General features: G+C 43.4%; 1 protein-coding gene across 1 annotated transcript; it reads right to left on the reverse strand.

The window, feature by feature from the left end:
- Positions 1-976: 976 nt before the first annotated feature.
- FAM83F (family with sequence similarity 83, member F) lies at positions 977-15,697 on the reverse strand (the record flags this gene model as incomplete). Its single annotated transcript, XM_010295989.1, has 4 exons — positions 977-1,041; positions 5,936-6,648; positions 7,202-7,323; positions 15,530-15,697. Coding segments are annotated over 4 exons (1,068 nt in total), but the record flags the coding sequence as incomplete, so codon positions are not given.
- Between the last annotated feature and the right edge of the window lie 3,621 nt (positions 15,698-19,318).

Raw genomic sequence — 19,318 nt, forward strand, 5'->3', positions numbered from 1 at the left:
TAGATGGCCTTTGGTCTGATTGCATGCAGCACTTCTTATGGATCAAAAGCTCTTGATTTTTGGCATGATTTAGAGTTTGGAAAGGTTAACTGAAAAAAAAAAAAGGAACATTTGAAAAGCTCGTATGCCTCCTCTGCTTCCTCTTTCAGCCCTCAAAGATGTGCTCCTTAATCATTCAGTTTCCACGAATGGTAAAGTATTGCTGAATTAGCAACAAGCAGGATTTTGTAACAGCCACTGAAGGCTACATTATTGCTCCCAGATCCTGTCCAGTCTCAACTGCAGGTTAAACATCACCCTATATTCCATTTTTCCTCTTTACTACAGTCTTGCTAAATCATTTTGTTCGACTGCTATATTTATGACACGAAACAGTTAAGATGATACTAATCTGTTGGCCTCTGCTAGCTAAACCCTTCTCCCCAGCCACTGATTTCTGTGTGGATTAGTGACAACAGGAATCTACAGTAAGACTCCTTGTGGACAAAGAATTGCAATGCTGTCTGTAAACATCCTTATTTCACCCAGAATTTGCCACTTCGATTGGATTTAGCCTTCCAGCCAGTCAGACCAATACATTTCTGCAGTGCAGTAAACAATGCAACACAGTGATTCTGAGTCTGTAGCTAGACAGACTGAAGTAGCAGCACAAGTAAGTCAGAAAATCTCCTGCATTTATCTGGACACAGAGCGAGCTCTGAGACCAGTCATCACAGTTGTTTTTATATATAAAATATGTGTGCACACAGACATATAGACTAATACATTCATCACTAACCCTTGTTTAAGGGACAAACCATCCAAAGTCTATGCTTCAGCCAGTAAATGTGCTTTAACTGGAGGTGCCAGGTGCATCCAGGACTGCGCAGTGGCTTTACAGACCACTGCGTGAGGACATGGCTGTAGGTTCAAAATTGATCAAGAGGTTACTGTTCCAGCTTGTTCAGTCTTCAGTTCTCCAGACAATTATTCCCAATCAAGATAACACACAGGTAGATTGTTTGTTTTTATCACTTGTAGTGGAGTTTGGACCCAGGTTACCTGGAATGAAAAGAAGTTAAAAGTAATGTTAATTAAATAAAACCTGGATAAAGTCGGGACCCATGCTTCAAATCCTCTCTTGTTATTTACTGTATACCTTGTGTTAGACCTACATTACTCTGTACTCTCTCGTGATTTTATTTCCTACTACTGTGAAATGAAGTCACACTAAAATAAGAGCAAATTCAGAGTACATTGTGGAGAAAACCACTGGAGGAGTATTTCCAGGCTTTGGCTTGTACCCAGGCCAGCTTCAGTAGTATTCTTAGGTCCCAGCTGGCACTGAAAAACAGTCTGGCTATGACTTGGGTGGGAGGTTTTCCAAAGAGTGAGGAATGAAAAAAAAAAGTCAGGTCATCTCATCGATCTGATGCCCACAAGCATTCTCAGGAGACTTTTTTCATGTCCAGTTTTAAACATCTCAAGTGCCAGTATTTCCACCATTTCCTTTGCAAGAGAAATCCCGAGGCCTCAGGGTCTCTCAGTTAAGTAGCATAGTGTGCTGCCCCATTTTTTATCATCTTAGGTTTTTTTCTTCATTGCTCATTCTATGGATTCCTTCTGCTCCCAGTATCTGTACTTTTCCATGCTTGCACTGCTGTCCAGTTTCCTTCATTACAGCCAACTGTTGGACTGGATGCCCCAGCATATTTTTTTCAAGCGCTGTACTGAAGTGTGTTTGCAGAGGCTTTTGCAAGTAAGGGAACTGTGCTGCGTGCTGAGCTCAGCAAGGCTTGCATGACCTGTGACCCAGGGCAGTATGTACTGAGAGGGGCTGCCAGGTGGCTTGCAGTCACTCTAAACAAGGGCAAACCCCACTGATTTATTTCTATAGAAGGGAAGTATATGTGCATATCCCAAGCATCTCTCATTGGCAGTTGGAGCCAGTGGCCAGTACAGAGTGAGAACAGGGAGGGAAAACTGCCACAGGTCATGGTGACATGCTAATCAGAAGTCTCAACTTTGCTGAGATGAGGGAGCTTTCAACCCAAGCACTGCCTCTGAACTGGGCTTCAACTGAATAATTTTTCATGTCACTCCCTTTGCTTGTGGGTATTTGATTAATGTTTTTGTCGCCTGTAGGTGACGGAGAAGAGAAGAGCTCTCTCCTCTCCTCCTCTTTCTCTCCACCTTCTTCCACACTGCAACTTTTTGATATCCATGTGAGAGGCTGCACTGCAACCTGCCCTCACTTTTGTGGCTGCTCTGTATGCCACTGCCTCCTCCTCTTTTCTCCCCATGGCATTTCATTCTACCTCCTGTCCCCTCTTTGACCCATTCTGTATGTTACTTTTAAGTTTATTATTAATCCTGTCTCCTCACCACCCCTATTCCCCTCCCTGTCAGTATCACATTCAAGACAAGTGCCTGTGCTCCTCAGCTTAATCTCAATTCCCGACTCCTTCATTCTTCTCACTTTCTACTCTTGTCTTCTGACCTTTTTCTACAGATCCCACTACAGTTAGCGCAAACACCCTCCTTGTATGTAGCAAACAACGTTCCCCTCTTTCTCTTTAGAAAAGAGGCTGAAAATTCCAGTTACCACCTGTCCATTATCCCACTTTGGCTGAAAAACACTGGTGATTGATAACTAAGCAGCTATTTCTGCGCTATTGCAGTGCCCAGCGTAAATCTCATTTCTTGTTGCAAGAAGCACCCAAAAGTGAAACACAAAATCCGGCTATTAAGTATATGTGTTCTGCAGTCAACACTCATGAGGAGTGAAGGCTGATGTATGGAGCAACTCGGGACAGCAGACCCTTCTGAACGAGCCCACTTCTTGCAGGGGAGAAAACAAAACAAAAAGCCAGTGCCTTCCAAAGGTACACAGCTTTCGAACCCTTGCAGTATTTCCCAGAAACTGCACACAGACATCAGTGTCTTTGCTGATCACAGTCTGCTCAGCAGCAGCTTAAAATTAACAAGATTCTGGTCAGGTTCAGAGCTGCTGCTGTTGTGTTCCTAAGTGGGCAACAGTGAAATTCAAGAGTTGTGTCAATTTGATGATGTGGTTTAAGAAAGCCTTGTAAGATATATCACAGTCTCCATGTAGTGTGCTAGGACAACACCTCAGGATGTTAATTCAGACACTTAGTTTGGGGCATTACTATCTGTAGCCCTTGTATTTTCCAGGCTCCCAATTCTGACTTGTAGATATCCTTTTCCAGCATGTAAATACCCCAACAGATTTTCAGACTCTGTTGCAGAACACACTTTCATCACTTTGCTTCCCAGTTTGGATTCTCTTCATCACCATTTGCTCTTAGAATACTGAACCTGACCTTTAGCCTGCTTGAATAATGTCTTTCAATTACTCTGCAAGCTACTCAGGGTGTGGATCTGGTCTCTATGCATCTGCAAGGTGGGATGTGTCTCAGTGGTACTACAGAATTAATAGTGACTTTGGAGGATGTGTGCACAGGCAGGCCCACCGGGCTTAAGTGTGCTGTTTAATCTTTACAAAAGGTAAGGGCAGCTATTTCAAACTGTGAAACTCTGAATAATTGCATCCTAACCTGACTGCATACCAAGCACCTTCTCCCTCTTTCATTTCCACTTCTTACCTCCCAGAGTATCACAGCATCACTTTTTACAAGACCTGCTCAAAGATAACTTCAACTTTTAAAACTAAGTCAGTCCTACAGTTACCCAAGAACAAAGTGCCTCCTGTTTTTGTCTTGAAGCTGGAACTCTGTTTCATGCCCATGTTCAAGAATTTTTTATTAAATCCTAATGAAGCACATCCTACTGATCAAGCAGCTGCAGGATCCTCTGTGGTAACTCATTTTTTTCTTCCTTCTCATGAGTCTCTATCTTTCTAATGTGCCCGCTACCATCTCTGTTCACATGCCACTTTGGGACCACTAGACTAGAGAAGCTTTCCCTCAAGAACAGTGATTCGATTCAAAAGCAACAGACAAGCAGTGATCTTCCTCCAGCCTTTTACAACACCAGACAACCTAAATCTACTTACACCATACTTCAAAAGCTGTGGAGTCTCCCATTGCCACCATGAACAGGCATTCTCAATTTGCATAAAACAAAAAATACTTGTATGGACTCCTTGGAAAGACTTATCAAGTCAGAAAGGGCATGGCAGGAAGGCTGGTGTGCTGGACCTCTGCACCTTCCCTGCACCTGTTCTCAATGCTTCCTTCCCCTTTATTGAAAGCAGTGGCAGCCCTCTGGAAGTAGCAGTGGCAATAAATAAAACCTGAACATAATAGCATGATAGTGTCTTTCTGGAAATGCTCCAGACCAAGCATCAGACTGTCTGGCACAGATCCAGTGTGTTAAAAGGAATAGGGACATCCCTGCTGCCCTGACTGTGCAATGCCGCAGAAGGGTGCAGTGCCCCACTGTTCAACTACAGACATCAATCTCTTTCGTGCCTAGATCTGGGCCTAATTTCATCATGACATTGCGGGAATAGCGGGCTGACTGCTTTGAAACAGCTGACAGTGAGAAACGTAGGGAATTTGATATTGTAAAGTGGTGACAAATCAGAGATCACACCATTCTCTACTTCTGTCACTAGAGGGTAGTGCAAGCCCTCAGGTCCATTCCTCCAAGAGGAAATGCCCATACATCTCCCTATAGGTCTTCACCAACGTTGTTTTTCCTGGCTCTGAGGAATGGGACCCAACATCATATACTGTCTGATCTGAAGCCAGAAAGTGATTTGGAGAGAGGTCCTCTTTAGACCAGGGTTTACTTCTGCCTCCACAAACGCCAAACGCACATCCTAAATTGGGTCTACTATAGTCTTAAATAAACTATCCATGCCTTTTTACAGTTCCTCTCTCTTGCAGTCATTTGGCATTTTTGAGCTGGTCCTTCATTCAGACAGAAATATTTCTAAGAACCCAATCAGTCGCTGTTATTGACCTTCACAATACCTTGATTTTCTTTTTGGTCTCAGGAGAATGTCTTTTCATTTCACATCATGGCAGTCTCAAGGGAATTCAGTCTTTCTGCATTTTGCATTTGTCAGAGCACAGAATGGTCTCTGGCCAGACAAGCTGAGGAGAAATTTTCTCCCTGGAACTAGTTTATTTTCCTGCTGGCACAGGGTGTATTGACACTCAGCACAGGTCACTGAGAGAGGAAGACAACCAGGCTGAATAGTCCATAGATTTACTTCAATCTGACAAAACATCTAAAATGTGGAGAAGTTAGCTATGAACCCATAAATTGGGAGAAATCTTTATCATTTGTGTCTTCAACTGGATGAAGCCTTGGAAGGACTTCGTGAAAATATGAATCGTGTTAGCAAAGAAAGAAAAGTTGAGATCTAGTACTTCTCCATAGCTTCTATTTTCATGACCTTCTCCCCCATTTCAGAAGGTGATAAAGGACCAAATTAAAGATTTCCACCCTCTCCTCCACTCCTTGCCTCCTCACCTCAACATAAACACGTTTTCCTCTCATTTCCACCTGTAATTTGTCACAGTAAACACACATGAATAACCCAAATGAGGAAAGGAGGGGTTACACCGAAAATCTGTCTGCATCCTGTTAGCCACCACAATGGTGAACATACTCTGCTGTTTATTAGGGCAGTGCACTTTATGAGCTGTACACACAACCTGTTTTACACAAGGAGACATTGACCTTTCTCTCCCTTTGTCCCATACCTGCTTGCTGAGAAGTATGAGAAAACATTTACATGAGAAGTACCAACTTTACAATAAGACTGCCATTAAATTGCCTTCAACTTAAATTGCCTGTATCATTTGATACAACTTCTACTCTTCTTTGATCCCACTCATTTTAATATAGAGGAAATAACAGGATCTACTCACAGGTGCCTATATTGAATATGTTTACACCAATTTCCCAAACTCAGAAGAAGGGACACAGAAGCAGAATATGCTAGTAGAAGAGGTTTTACCCGAGATGCCTCCAGTACTCCGAACACTGGCATGGCCAATGCTGAGCCGCTCGTATTCCAGTTTCATGTTCCCAAGGTCTTCTCCTGAATGTCCTTCACTGGCAAAAGAATTGGCCTCAATGCTTGAGCCTGGAGACCGTTTGGCCTTGCGACTGAAAATCCCACTGGCAAACCGTTTTCCTTGCTTTGAATTGGCCTGTGCATCTTCTTTCTTCACATCACGAATAGACTCTCTGGATTTGGATTTATTTTTCAGGTCCATGTGGAGCCGGGAGAACAGTTTCTGAGGGCTCCGATTCAGCTTGTTCAAGTTTTCCAGAGGTGGATCAATTTCTGGGAACTCTTGCTCCAGTGTGACTAAGTCATTCAGAAACTGATTTAACCGTTTCTTTGACTCACTTGTTTCCTCCTTTTCCATGTTACCCTGATTATCCTGCCTGTGTCGTGAAGCCCAGAGCATCATATCACCACGGGTTGCCCCTGCCACTAAACCATACTTGGGGTTAATGAACTTCCGAGCCACGGTGGAGGAATGAAGGCCTGGTTTCCCAATTCCAAGAAGGAATGGGTTAGGAATACCCAGTTCCTTGTAGAAATTAACTTCCTCTGAGATGGCATAGAGCTCACGAAACTCAACGTCAAACATCTCCACATGCTGTCCTGTCAAGACTAGCAGGATGTTTCTGTCAATGTGGGATGAACTCCATGTGAAGCTGCAAGTAGGAAACAGAACCAACATTAGATTTTTGGGTGCATACTTCACCCAGCCCACCTAACAATATCTAAGACACTACACGGGAATATGTAGCATTGTGCCATTTGCCCATACATCCATGCTAAGATGTGCCAGGATAGATACATGAAGCTTGCTATTATTGTTCTTCATTAGGCATACAGACCACATCTGGAAGAAAAGGCCCTAAAACTCCGAAGGACAATTTACCCTTTCAAAAAACAACACTGCATCAACAGGAGGAGTCTCTTGGCTGAAAACCTCACTGAAGTGGCTGCTGGGGAGTCCTTGCAGACCACCACCTGATGCAGTGTGGAACTATCTCTAGCCCACTGAAATGGTCTACTAGCATAGGCATGTTCCGTTCTCTCAGGGGCAACTTGTGCTCTATGCTACCTTCTCTGTTGTCCCAGCTGAATTTCTACAGATGCCACACAGATTACAGAGGCTGGGAAAAGAAAGGGAAGAAGACTCTCAAGCAAAGCCACAAGCATACAAAGAATGTAGCTTTGCCTTAAGCAAGAGCAACCCACCTGTATGATCCAGTGGCCACCTTTTCACCATCCACCATCAGGAATCGGGATGCCAATGTGCCTCTGATCTTCCCTGCTGGCATGTAGAACCCAACTCCTGTCACAGAACGTATACGGATATTCTAACAGGGAGGTGAAAAGACAAAATGTCACAATAAATAGGGCAGAGAATTAGATAATTGCCAGCTCCAAGTCTTAACATGTCGCTCACATTATGTCACTACTTCTGGGACTACAGCTCATTTTGTATCAGCCGCCAGAAATCAGAAGGGCTGCAGAAAGGAAAGCATAGTGCCGTAAGACCTGTTGTCATCCCCTGTCTATGCAAGTCACGCCCCTCCATCAGTTTATAGCCCTGTCCAATGGGTCAGCATCTTTGTAACCCTGCCTGTTGTCTTCAGCTATTCATCTTAGCCCACTGGCAAGACAATGTTTTCAAAATCAAATAATCTTCCATCTCCAGTCCTGTGCTGTAGCTCAGAAGGCCCAGCCCAGTTCAGAGGAATGAAACAGAGGAAGCTCTGAGTCATGTCTGCACTCTGAATCCTGATCCCTATTCCATGGCATGGAATGAGCTCTCCTCCAGATTATGTTAGCAGGACCACAAAACCAAGGAATTTTACAACACCTGTGCAGTGCAGTTACTTGGAGAGTAATGTATGAGACAGGTCTACATTAGGTTCTTTTTGTGCTTGTGTTCTGATTCTCAACAACACATGGCTTGACAAAACTGGGCAAATTAGAAGACCGGACAATTTCGTTATTACAGAAGAGAGGAGGAAACAATTCTGTCAGTCAAAAGATGGATGTTTCCTGTCTGTTATAACAAAATGAGAACCCTGACCTTAATAATTTTGCTAAGAACCCCAAACAGTTACAGTGTCCACAGAGATTCCTCACTGTTTAACAGACAGTGAAAAAACACTGAACTTTTTTTGAACAAAAGGAGTAGGATAAGTATCTCTACTGATGTCCTGAATAGGTCAGCAAAGAACTTCTGAAGAAGAGGAAGGAAAAACTTTTCATGAAATGAATGGAAGTAGTTAGAAAAAGATAATGCCTCTTCCCAAACCTCCTCTCTCACACCCTTTGGCCAGCAAACATACACGTAATAAAACAGAGCAATACCAAGCACAGAGATAACACAGATTTAAGGTTACATGATTTTCAACAACAGATGTGTGCCTGCGCTTACTATAAGAATATATTTGCACATTGAACTGAATGTTACTCTGCTCATGGGGCCTGGCTGCATGAGGCCAAACTACCTAACATGAAACACACCCCCTCCACCCCGCAAAACCCAAAAGCATTGATTGTCAGTGTAAGTTTAGAGCAAATAATCTTGTCACTCTGACACACAAATTCAGACCATTTTCTTCATTCCACCATCTGTTTCTGTAAGAATTCTTTAACAATGAAAAGCTAAAAGGTATTGTGATTTGGAGTAATAAATCCAACCCTGGGAGTCAGTCCCAAGGGTAATCACAGTTCTGACACTATTCCCTGTGATGTTCCGGAAAAGTCAACTCACCTTTGCCTCATTCTTCCCCCATGTGCAGAGCAGCAGAATCATAAAGTTTTAGCTAATGCTAGCACAGCCTTGGATCCCACAAAGAGCTAAGTCCTATTATTATAAATCTCACTGACAGCTTAAATATTGATAGGCTATAGAAATCAGCGCGCAGGAATGAGTGATTATAAGAATGCAGATTTCCTTAAAAAAACCATACTCTTACCTTTTGAATGCGTTCCTATTTCCCCCACTAAAATACAGAAGTGGCAGTACAAGTTCTAACAGTAACTGATGATATTACTATTTTGCATTCATCTATTGCTTGATCGGTCTGGAGTCCTGGGTGGGCATTAGCTAATTAATGTCCCAACACTACTGAAAGTATCATTACCCTGTTTTTAAGATAAGGAGCCTGAGAGAGAAAAAGATGAAGTGACTTGCCCAAGGCCTAGCAGTGAGTCATATGCGTGGGATGCTGAATGCAGGTTGGATAGAGCACAGGAGAAAGGGTGCCCTTTCCAGTATTTAGAATAACATTTGTAGTTGGCTGCCTGATCACCCGAAATATTTTTTTTTCCGTTGCTGAGTAAAGTTGGATGTGGTATTTGCCAAATCATGGAATATTGGCTGCAAGTGTCAAGAAGGACCTCTGTTCTTCAAATCAGTCAACAGCTCTGACATGTCACGTATGTTTGTGAATCAAGAAGTATCAGCCTGTGTGAGCAGAAAGTTTCTTAGCATGTAAAAAGTGTGGATTTTTTTGTATGTTATATCATCTTCTTTTGGTGGAAAGAAAGCACATTTGAATTCCTGCAGTAACTGAGCTACACACAACACTTAGAAAGGCACAGAGGTGATAGAACCAACCACCTGAACATATAAACCTCCTTGAACAAAGTAGGCACAAGAGTGCATAAATACATCTTGAAATGCAGAAAACAAGCACAAAGTCATACAAACATCGAGTCACTTAACAGGTTATTTGTATAATGTTTTCTGCCTTGAAGGATCTTGGAGCACTTGCAGACTGATGTATCAAGGTGTACAGAGGAGGAACAAGCCTGGGTTCATCTACTGAAGACTACACAACAACAAAAGAGGAAAGACAAATACAAATGAGGTGAGATTGCAGCCATTTTTTGGGGGTACTAGTGTTACAATAGTAACAAATATTTTGGGTAGAGGACCAGTTAGTTCACCAGATAGAAGTGACCCCTCCAGATCTGTATTCTTGCAGAAGCCTGCTTAATGCTTGTCGTATCGTGGCTTATGGAAGCTGCAGTCTGCATTAAATTTCCATATTTCCTTTACACAGGCTTGCACCACTCCTCATCACAAGCAGTGACTAATGTCTCCCTGGCAGCAACTTAATACAGAATGGTAAGAGTCAAGCCTGACAGAGCATCCTAATACAAACAGTGAAGGAATCAGTCTTTCTTGCTTTATTGTGACGCACTTTTAAACCTCACCCTGAATCCAGAGGAAGCTAAATTAGACCCAGTTTAGAAAGTCAGTAATAGGTTGTGTTGTCCCTGACACTTAGCTGTCACTTGACAGACTTGGGCAGTAGTGCTCACAAGCTGGGATAGATTAAGGGGGATACAAGACGGATCCTAAAGGGAAGCATTGTAAGTACTTCCACACAGGAATCCTGTGTGTACCTTCCCTCTTAGAACAACCGCTGATGTACACGTTGCAAAGCAAGCAGGGCTCTTTATTTCAAGCTGGGATGGATGGCATGGACGACCTCAGAGGCAACAGACAAAAGCAGTACCTGATAGATGACAGTGACTCAACAGTCCCTTATACTGCCTGTGTTTTTCAAAATGTGGAGATGCCCTTTCTGGTGTGCCTGAAAAAATCAGGTCCCCTCCATCAATAAAATCTGTTGGGGTAGATTCCGTCCTTTGTTTTCCTGTACTACTGCTTCACCTGAGCACTGGGCTGAGGGCGAAGCCGCCAATGCCTGTTATTTCCCACTCTAAGATCTTAGATGGAGGTACCACAGAAGGGGGAAAGAGGAAGAGAGACATGGGATTCACGTGGACAGGACCACAGTAACAACAGCAAAGGAATTTTTCTTATTCATGGTCTGCAAGATTCTCATCTCTGGTGATCAGACCTCTATCTAGGTCAGAGAGTTTGGTGGTAGGTGCTAATCTTACACAGGGACACAAAAGCAGCCACAATCTGGAAGCAGCCACCAAGTAATGCTGGGAAATACTGTGGACTTATCCTATGTGTTTGCCCTGAAAAGTTCTGGAAAAGGCAAGCTTGTTGACAAAATAGTAAAACTTGCAGGTATTCAGTTAGAATAGGAGGGAATGCAGCTAGCTGAACATGTCCTGCCAAGGTCGTTACTGGGTATTATTTGGGTCTTTGCAAAAAGAAAGCTTTGTAAGCCCCCATTTTCAAAAGGTCACAAGCAGCCTAGAGGAATTCTCTAACAGTTAATTAAAAAACAAACAGCACTGCATCACATTACATTCAGATTCTCCCTCCCTTGAGTTAGGAATCCATGCAGAAAGACATGAAATTCCAAAAATTTCTTAGGCAGAAACTTTTAAGAATTCCTGGAGAGAGGGGAGGAACTCCTTACATGTTGGGGAAAATGAATGTAAAAATTAACATGAAGGTGAACTTCCTGCAGGTAACTCATTCCCTGGGCTTGCCTGGAGCTCTAGGTGAGCTCCCCATCTTTGAGCAGGAGTGTCTGTTACCAGGTCTTGGTTAGCAGAAGCATGGGGAGAAAGAGAACTCATCTGAAAACTAGTGAGAACACTTACTCTCAGGTCAACAAAAAGTGGTCTTTCTGTGGGGCTATGAATTTTGTATCTATGAGAACTTTGATTCATTGTGATCTCCAAAGAATACTCTTGTGTCAAACATAACAGACGTCTGGCAAACCATGTCCTGTAGGCTCAGGAAGCCATATGACTCATACACACAAGATTTGCTCTTACTAACATTCCCGGATAAATGTGACGATGGTTGAATTTAAATGCATTTCTAGTGATCTCTGGCCTTCAGAGAAAAATTGAGGTTTCCTCATTTCATGCTTGGGGTCAGTAAACAACTTTTTGTCTCTGCGGAGTGAGGTACTGTCTTCCTACAGCAGTTTCCCTCCTGTGAGACTTTCAGCAGATTGTGATACCTTGCCATGTCAAAATGATACAATAGCCAGGAATTTTGTGAAAACACTCAGCACTGTATGTATACAAAGGGCAAAATACAGTGTTAACAGTAAATCTCCCTGTATTAGGACCATTGAAGTATTCTCTCTGCACTGGATGAACAGGGCAATGGAAACAAAAGGGCAGGAATCACAGAACAATCTGAGCATCTGGTGATGACAGAAGACAGAATAAGCATCCTGACCCTGCAACAATGACAGCCCATGGTAGTCTTTTTCCCTGGGATCAGAACTTGCCTCTGAACCTTACAAGTTTCATCCCACATTGCTGCAACTTTCTGAGAAACAGCCATCCTGTAAATCTTGCAGAAGCATTCCAAAGGAAAAGTGGGAAGAAGGGCAGGAAGGAAGAGTATGCAATTCCTTTGCTGACAAACTGTGGCCCACTGGTGAAAATCTTTTAGAAGAAAGTGAAATGGTTACACAAAAAGACAGTGTAAGGAGAGAGTGTTTTCCCTGTTGCTGAAAATCTGTTGAAGAAACTCAGACATCAAAGCAGATGTCAGGAGAAAGACATCTCATAAATAAGAAATGGGTGGATGACAGTTAACTGCACTAGAATTTCTCGTTCTTTCTCAGCAATTCCAACATTCTCTGTGATCATGCAGTGCGGGACAAAATGATTTTACCTGAACAAGACCAGAGGCCCATCTTGCTTCCTTGCTTTAAATCTGGGTCTTCAACACTAAAAGTTCAAAACAATCCTTGACACATTACATCAATGAGGTGGGGTGGGGGGAGTCCTCAAGAGGAAGCCTTACCCAAGGAATCTCAAGCAAAGTTATCTAAAGCCTGGTGTCAAGAAAATCACTATGTGGTGATTTCTGTCATACTGACCCCAGCAACAGCATAGATACATCCAATGAAGCCTTGGGCAGGATACTAAGAGGCCATCTTCCCTGAGAGGCAAATGACCTGTTTCCCATTATAGGAAGACTCTTTCCAGTCCTTTCATAGACAGGAATAACCTGTATTGACCTTAACAAGGTTAACTAAAGCCTTAGCCATACTAGAAAAGGAACACAACAACCTCAAGGGGAATTTAAGATACAGTATGAGACATCTGGGAAAAGAGGGGAAAAAGTTGAAGGACAGCATTCTGTGGGCTAGAACTCTGCAGAAGAGTGAACAACTAGGTAAAAGAAGGATGGTAAAAAGTTCTTCTCAGTGGACCTCCTTCAGTTCAGCTTGTATTTGGACTTCTTTTAGCGGAAGGAGTCTAATGAAAAACATAGCAAGGGCTGCTTTGAGAGAAGGGAAGCACAGAAGGGACATGGAAGAGTTTTCTCCTGCTTTTGATGGCATCCATTCAAACTCTGCCCTTTTGGAAAGGGTAACGCAACTAGGCTGTTGCAGGACCTAGTCACTACTGTAGCATGCCACTGATGATTGCTTTTGGAGTGCAAAGTCTGTAGAGATAGCTATGGAGAAAGAGGTAAGAGGAAGAGCAGAACGGGAGCGCTTAACTGTTTAAAGACAGGAAAGGCAGACAAAAGGAACTCACCTCTCCAATAGCATTGCAACATTTTCTAAAACGCCAGGGCACTCACTCTATCCAGGAATTAAAACATGCAGTACTGAAGGCATCATTCCTGCACATGATGACATAGTGAAGAAAGTACTGGGAAACAGGTACTGGAGCAAATGGAACTACTGCTGTGATTTCATGATTTTGTACCAGAGAGACTCAAGCCTGGGCCACAGAATACCCCTGAAGCTTGAAACAGGTCTGTTATAATGATGTCTGTGTCTTGCTTTCAAAGAAATCAGGGAAAGAAACTGCCAGCTCTGTTTTGGAGAAAGATGAGAAAGCTGCTCAGCTGGACGTCTTTTTTGATGAAGTCCAGAAACTCAGTGCAGAGTGGTAGTTCACAGGAGCACTGTTCATATATATGCAAGTCATTTTCATCCAGATTTCACAGAATCATAGAATCTTTGGGTTGGAAGGGACCTTTAAAGGTCATCGAATCCAACACCCTGCAACGAGCAGGGACATCTTCAACTAGATCAGGTTGCTCAGAGCCCCGTCCAACCTGACCTGGAATGTTTCCAGGGATGGGGCATCTACCACCTCTATGGGAAACCTGTGCCAGTGTTTCACCACCCTCATTGTGAAAAATTTCTTCCTTATAACTAGTCTAAATCTGCCCTCTTTTATTTTAAAACCATTACCCCTTGTCCTATTGCAACAGGCCCTGCTAAAAAGTCTGTCCCCATCTTTCTTATAGACCCCCTTTAGGTAATGAAAAGCTGCAATAAGGTCTCCCCAGAGCCTTCTCTTCTCCAGGCTGAACAACCCCAACTCTCTCAGCCTGTCCTCATAGGAGAGGTGTTCCATCCCTCTGACCATTTTGGTGGCCCTCCTCTGGACCCACTGCAACAGGTCCATGTCTTTCCTGTGCTGAGGGCTCCAACGCTGGACGCAGGACTCCAGGTGGGGTCTCACCAGAGTGGAGTAGAGGGGCAGAGTCACCTCCCTCAGCCTGCTGGCCACGCTTCTTTCGATGCAGCCCAGGATATGGCTGGCCTTCTGGGCTGCGAGCACACGTTGCCAGCTCATGTCCAGCTTTTCATCCACCAGTACCCCCAAGTCCATCTTGGCAGGGCTGCTCTCAATCCCTTCATCACCCAGCCTGTACTGATACCAGAGGTTGCCCTGACCCTGGTGCAGGACCCTGCACTTGGCCTTGCTGAACCTCATGAGGTTCATGTGGTTCTCCTAAAATGGTTAATATGAGCCTCTATATATATGAGCTCTTCAGAGCTTTCTGAGTTTTGGTTGTGGTTTTTTAGACTATTAACTGAATGTTCATGGAAGATCTGCCCTTCCTCCAGGCAAAAAGACATTTCCCCCCTGCTACTCAGAAGTAACAGCTGGATCACAAGAGGGGCGAGTCTGGCATCCCATAGGTTTCCAACCTAGCAACTTTTTCAGTATTCAGAAAAGTCTGTAGTTGTAACAGGGACTAAAAAACATGAAAAAAGCAAGGAATACAATACTAACTATAAACACACAAAGGATTTCAGTCTGTAACGGAATGAGATCCTACTGAGACTGCTTCTGCCAGCCAAGCTAGGCTGAATACTCTGCTGTGTTGCATGCACTATAAGAAGGCATACTCTGATACGGAACTGGGGAGCAGCTATGCTCCTCAATCCCTTATGTTCTCAGGCAAAGGAGGACTACAAGCTCATTCAGTCCCAGGTGATCACTGCTGGATAAGAAAGTTGATTTCAGAGTATTTATGTCCTAGAAACTGGGATCCATGCAGACAACAATTTAAAGAACTACTCTGGACTCTAGTTTAAATTCTTGCACAGAAGACCCACAGGTATTTCCTCACTCTATTTTATTCTCAAACAACAATTTTTAGGTCACAAGAGTCAAGAAACTACATAGACCTCTGTCTCAGGTGAAAGACAAAAAATCCAAATCTTTTCTTTCTCTTTCCTTCTCTATTAGCAAGCCACTCTCTTATCCTTCTATGTTTAAGTGCTGTGATGTGACTTGTAAGGAGAAAGAGATGTGTCTGCCTGTCCAAGTGAGTTCTGGGATTCATTACAACTGAAAAAGGCCACTGACCTGCAGGAGATAACAGTCCAGTATTGAATGTCTTACCCGGATCTGCAAGTCACTGAGGTCAAGGCATCTGCACATTTCCAGGAAGAGCTTCACACCCTCCTCATCTAGGATTATATAGACTGGGATCCAGCGCTTATATGCTGCATCAACAATATCGCGGAAGATGTCCCGGTCTGTAAATACATCCATGACCACTGCAATAATCTGGAAACAAGAAGACAGTACACAGACAACTGAATAAAATATTTGGAACTGAAAGGGAGGCCCATTACGCTGGTGCAAAATAAAGGAGAGCACTGATACCAGAATGTGGAGGAGGAGGATATAGGTGAGACAAAAGTACAGGGATGTACATGCCCAAGCACTACCAATAATCTTGTAATTTTCTGGCTTGGCTCCTGCTGCACTTTGGAAGGAACTTAATAAATGTCTTTGAGAGTTCTCCTTCTTCTGAGGGAAGATGGCTTATTTCAGCAGCCTGAGGAATGCCAAAGCCAAATACCTAGTTTTTCCTCTGTATTGTGAAACTTTTGTTGCCTCTGTTAGGATCCATTTAAACAAAGAACACCACTGCAAATAGATTGAAAAAGAAGAGTGAAAAAAAACCCACAGCTCTAGCACTTAATCAGAAGGTGAGTAATGGAAGAACGAATGTGCAGAGGAATCAGGGCCTGACTCCTTAGCCATGGTGCATAGTGCAGACAACAAGAATTTTATCTACCTTTTTTCTCAGTTCCCTGAGAAGTCTGCTCTCAGGGCTGGCTTCCTGAGGAATGTCTTATGGAGCTCAAACACAAACACTTCATATTTGTCAGGAAGGCACTGGAGAGTGTGTGTGTGTGTGTGTGTGTGTGTATGTTCAAGATTTGGAGGCAAAATGATTGTTCCCTCTCTTCACATGTACATTTTTTCTGGTATAAAACTAATCCCTCTTTCCAGGCATATATTTTACATAAAAACAAAAGGTTTCACTGATGTGACAGACAAGCCTGAACACTCATAGGATGAGTAACAACAAAACCAAGACGGTTATGGGCAACTTGAATGCTGATCTTACATGCTTTGTCTTTCTCTCCCTTTCTGTATCTTTTACACCATTAGAAATAACAATTCACTTTTCTGCCTGAAAGAGTTATTCTCCCCAACATTTGAAAGGTTATGAATGAATGAAACTACTGTTTTCCTAGTCTCTCTGGGAAACATCAACTTGCCAGGTTAGAGCTCTCATGCTGACAGTATGCTGGAAGTAGAGTTGCCTAAATTTTCATTTCCCAGGCGCTGGGGTCATGGTGACAAGCCAAGCTATGCTGGGGATGGCACATGCAGGTGTGAATGGAGCTGAAGACTGGATCAGACAGTAGGATTTTAAGTTTGGAAGAGGGGCAGCTCAAGTTGCAGGAGCCAGAGCCAATAATTCTCCCCAGAGACCTCTTGCCTTTGAAAAATGCCCTTGAACAAATTGCTTTTGGGAAAGTGATGCCACAGTAAATGTCCCCTTCTGTGTTTGCTGAGTCCCTGCTTGTACGGCCAACAACAACCAACACATCTGCTCTGTCAGGCTCCTTCTGTCAACAGTGCTTACACAAGCTTTGTTAGAAAAAGAAAAAAAGTGCTGACATTGTATTTATGCTCATTGTTAACATGTAGGTTCCTGATACAGGTGAACTATGGGGGAGCTACATTATACTAGTAGTAAGTCCCTCACTAACTTCTACTAGATAGAACTGGATTTCACCTTCTTCCTTGGTTCTTACTTCCCAGCACAAAGCAGCAAGATGCAGGGAATGTAACAGAACCTCTGAAAATTAAAATACAGTGAACTTGTGCCACTTTCTTCCTGAACAACTTCATATACAGGCAGATTATAATTAAAGGCATGAAAAGTTCACACATTAATTCAGGCCTGTTATGCTCCCTCTCCCCTCAACACAGTGTGGTATGGATGTAGTTATTTAGCAGCAAGAATGCCAGATAATATTCATTTGAAGTAAGAACATCCACATAGGGAATTGATCAAGAATGGATAGCAGAAGTGTGAATTTGTTTTCTTTCCATCCCCTCCATTTGCAATGAGTCCAATAACTGCAGAAATTACACCATGTCCTGGACAAATCATTAATTGTTAGTACTGGCCTTGCAATACAAAGGGATGATTCCCTCTGGGCTCTGGGGCCCTGGGTCAGTTCAGGCTTCTTCGCAAGACTGTGGACTAAACTCATAAAAACTGCAGTCCTGTACGAAAAGCAGATGAGCTGCCTTGCAGATGTGCATAGCTGTTGTTATCTTAGTCTTCTCAAACCCCTGCCACAGCTGGTGATCTGTCAAGATTACCTAGGAGCATTCCTAAATATGGCAAGTCAGAGCATGAGTGTTTACCCCTGCAAGAGGTTTTCCCCATTCCTCTACCTATCCTATGGATCATAAACTTATCTATAGAGCCCATAGGTGTGCCTAGCTCTTCATAGATATTTAAAGATTGGCAAGCATTAACTTGCCAACCTCATTGCGGCAAGGTAGCTTAATTAACCTATGTTTGTAAAACACTGATGATAAGCTACCTACAGACATGTGCCACGAATTACTAATTATCTGTTTAGACCCCCCTCAAAAAAACAACCAAAACCAACAAAACCCCACACTCATCTGCTGAATGCAAAGCTGCTACCTGGAGACTTTTTTTTGCCAGGGCCAGGCCAGCTCAGCTGAACGCAACAGGCATAGTTATCTGTGAAAAGGACCATTAAACACTCAAATGGCTGCTAAACGTGACACCATCTTTGGGCTGGGGGGGCACAGTTAGTTCGGTCAGTGACAAAATAGAAATCTACAAAGGAATTAATTATTTAGGTGCCAGGCACAACTGTCAAAAAAAGCAAAGGTTCCCAGTCTTTGCACAGTCTGTAGAGGCATTTGTAACAGCGCAAAGAGGATGTGAAGTCACACTACATCAGAGGGTAACGATTTTTCAACTTCTGGCTCTTCTGTATGACTGATCACACCAGCTGCTGAACAGGATTACAAGGTGTGCACGTATTTCTGCAGGCAGGGAACTGAGGAGATCACCTGCTGGATTAATGCCTCTCTGGAAAGTTTTCTGTGTTTCACAGCAGATTTGGTTTAAGAAGTCTGCAAAAGCTGTGTGTGTAAGTGTGTGCTGGGGAGGCGGGGGAGCAGGTGGAGGAGGAACTGCTGAACTATAAAGCAGAAAAAACAGAAAGCAGCAAAACTAAGAGCAGGAGTGAAGTCTCTTATGCTTGTTATCCCCTTTCCCCAGGGGGGATTGTCAGCTCTGAAGGACATCTTTTCCTGGGTGGTATTCCCTGGAAACATCACCCACACCTAGAAAAGCCTCGTCATTGCCACCACCTATTCAACACAAGCTCTTGTAGCATCACGGATGGTTTGTTTTCTTGCCAGAGGTGCTCTGTCACTACTAACAGTCCTTTCCAGCCAAAGAAAAATACGAGCAGCCACATACTGTCTGGACTCTGGCTGCTTGCAGTCCAGGCTGGATGGTGTTGAAACCACAAAAAATAAACCCAAAAAACACCACCCCATAAACAAACTCCCTGCCCTGTATTTAACTAGGGATACCTGCACGTACATGAGAAGTGGCTGTAACAGCATCATGACCTGCCTTCCCCTGAGCCAGAGAATCAGACTGGGACAGGACAAAGCAAACCACAGGTAGAAAACTCCGATTTGGGGGGGGTGGGGTGGTGGTGGTGCGTGTGTGTGCAGGCGTTTTAACCCCATCCCGGGCATTATCTTTGGCAAACCGTAACATGACCGGCAACAAACTGCAGGGAATTCCCAGCCTGGTGG

The sequence above is a fragment of the Phaethon lepturus genome, unplaced genomic scaffold (genome assembly GCF_000687285.1).
Source record: "Phaethon lepturus isolate BGI_N335 unplaced genomic scaffold, ASM68728v1 scaffold36761, whole genome shotgun sequence".
NCBI classification, from domain to species: domain Eukaryota; kingdom Metazoa; phylum Chordata; class Aves; order Phaethontiformes; family Phaethontidae; genus Phaethon; species Phaethon lepturus.